Source organism: Dipodascopsis tothii, assembly GCF_038497935.1.
Source record: "Dipodascopsis tothii strain CBS 759.85 unplaced genomic scaffold V1510scaffold_5, whole genome shotgun sequence".
NCBI lineage: Eukaryota > Fungi > Ascomycota > Lipomycetes > Lipomycetales > Lipomycetaceae > Neoaidaea > Neoaidaea tothii.
This window is the reverse complement of record NW_027117989.1, coordinates 55-2,409: the sequence shown is the minus strand read 5'-3', so window position 1 is coordinate 2,409 and position 2,355 is coordinate 55. Positions and strand designations below refer to the sequence as shown.

The following is a 2,355-nucleotide window of genomic DNA, read 5'->3' as shown; positions in this document are numbered from 1 at the left end:
GCGTAGGCCGCACCCGTCGATTCATGTCGTGTGGAGCTGTCGGGCACGGCCTTGCCACTTTAGGTTTGTTTTAGGTGGTTTTGGGCCGTCCCGGTCTGTTCACTCGGCAGCGCGCTGCTTCGGGCGTGGCAGGCGGCGGCGTGCAGCAATAAATAGGTCGGGCCCGGACCTTGTCCCGCAGTTTTGCGCACCCATCGCGCAGGCGTGTCAGAGCAGCGATCAGACCGCGGCAGGCGCCCCGACGCGTCCGAACACCTCAGGCCCACGGCCCACGATGAGCGGGCTTCTGGCGCTGCTGCGCCGGCTGACCGGCTCGAGCCGGTCCAAGTCGAAGAAGAAGGCGGCGGCCACGGCGCGCACCCCCCACGAGCGCCGCGAGCGTGCACAGCGGACGCCACAGCCGCGGCTGGAGTCGCGCGGGTCGTCGCGCGGCACGGCGACGGCGGCGGCACCGCGCGCGGAGGCGCCGCGGCCGCCGCAGGCGGTTACCAAGAGCAAGTCCATGAAGGACATCAAGATCGACCTGACGGCGGAGGACGCGGCAGCGGTGCAGGAGTCGTGGCAGGAGTAGGTGTGCGCGCGCGGGGAGTGCTGACGGGCAGGTGCATCGGTCTCTCGCCAGCGAATCCCTTTGGGTCGAACTCGGGCTCGCCCGCGAGTCTGTTTTGCTCTCAGTTCTACGAAAACCTGTTTGCCGTGCGGCCGGACCTGGAGTTTATGTTCCCCGACATTGGCCGGCAGTCGGCGGCGCTGTCGGGTCTGTTCTCGGCGGCGCTGGCGATGCTCGAGTCGCTTGAGTCGCTGGACGAGATCCTGGAGCGTATGGGCCGCCGTCACGCGTACGTGATTGGCGTGGACGCTGCGCACGTAAGTGGAGTGCGGCGACGGCGCTGACGACAGTTCGAGCTCCTGGGCGTGATCCTCATCCAGACGCTGCGGGACCGCCTGGGCCCGGTAGGTGGACGCAATTGCGCCGGACTGACGCCAGAAATTCTCGCCGCAGATCGAGACCACGTGGATCAAGATTGTGAGTGCGCGCGCGGGCCGGCCGCTGACCGCAGTACTCGTACCTGGCCGAGAAGATGATTGCCGCCGGCGGCGACGAGCCGGCGGAGCCGGCCGCGGCGCCGTCTCCGGCGCCGGCAGAGCCTGTCGCCGCGCTCAAGACACAGGCGCCGGTGCGCCAGACGTCGACGGCAACGAACCTGGGCGCAAGGCCCGCGCAGGCCGCGCAGACGCGGCCCGACGACAAGTGCGTGGTCATGTAGCCACCCCCCAAAAGCTCTCCTCTACATTCCGTCGCCGACGGGTCATGTTCTGTTTCTTGATTACACACGCGCCGCCGGCCGCGCCGGCCGATCCCGACCCGCATCAGCATCTCTACGCATTCATGGCCGTGTCAGACTCTCTCGTTACCCTGGCCCTGCCACCCGGCCCGAAGGCGGCTCTGCCGCCGGCCGCGACCCCGGGCCGCCGCGTCCGCGTGCGGCCGTTTTGTTATATAATTGCTTGTTTAGAACCGACACTCGTTGCTTGTACAGCCTGGAAGGCGCCTAATAACATTTGTTCATTCAGCGCGCTGGATCCGCGACCCAATGGCGCGGGTGGGTCGGTGCTAGTGCCAGGATCCCGGTAGCAGGTGCGTACGTTTAGCCCATCGCATGCATGTGAGACAGCGGGTGCAGGTGGCGTGCGCTAGCGCTTGACTCAATGCGGCCCTGGGCCTTGTCGGCCCCCCCCCGGCACAGGCAGCCCCTGGGTGCTGCCGGCCGTGCCCGCGTAGTGGCGCACTCGCGGCCATGCGCCGTGCCCGGCCGCGCCACGGCCTGCGCGCGGCCCGGCGCGCTGCCGGACCGTCGCCGCGTGGGGCGCACCGCGGGCCTCGCTGAGGCCGCGACGCTCGTCGAACGCCCGCTGCGCCCTGCAGCGACTATATGCAGCGGCTGTATGCAGTCTCAGGGTCCTCGACAGAGTCACGCCACCGCATACGAGCCTGCGCTGGCGATCCGTCACGGGTGCCGCTCTGCGGGCACCGCTTGTGCGGCTATATGCGGCTATATGGTACCTGCCCACAGGGCAGCCACCCTCGACGGAGTCGCCGCCGGAGGCTCGCCAGTGGCAGCGCACGAGCCTCCGACGGCGACTCCGTCGAGGGTTGCTGCCCTGCGGGCAGGCGTCTGCGCGGCTACATGTGTCTGCGCGGCTACATGCGGCTATATGATACCTGCCCGCAGGGCAGCCACCCTCGACGGAGTCGCCGCCGGAGCAGTGGCAGTACACGAGCCTCCGGCGGGGGGGGGGGGGGGGGGGGGGGGGGGGGGGGCGGGGGCGGGGGGGGGGCGGGGGGGGGGGCGG

At 69.6% G+C, this 2,355-nt stretch overlaps 1 protein-coding gene across 1 annotated transcript; it reads left to right on the top strand.

Moving 5' to 3' along the window:
* Window positions 1–274: 274 nt before the first annotated feature.
* V1510DRAFT_441064 (globin-like protein) lies at window positions 275–1,488 on the top strand (the record flags this gene model as incomplete). The annotated part of the gene is made up of 5 exons (XM_066935624.1): window positions 275–567; window positions 603–867; window positions 901–954; window positions 989–1,027; window positions 1,062–1,488. The coding sequence occupies 5 exons, from the start codon at window positions 275–277 to the stop codon at window positions 1,266–1,268; spliced, it is 858 nt and encodes a 285-aa protein (XP_066790631.1). The 3' UTR covers window positions 1,269–1,488.
* Window positions 1,489–2,355: the final 867 nt, after the last annotated feature.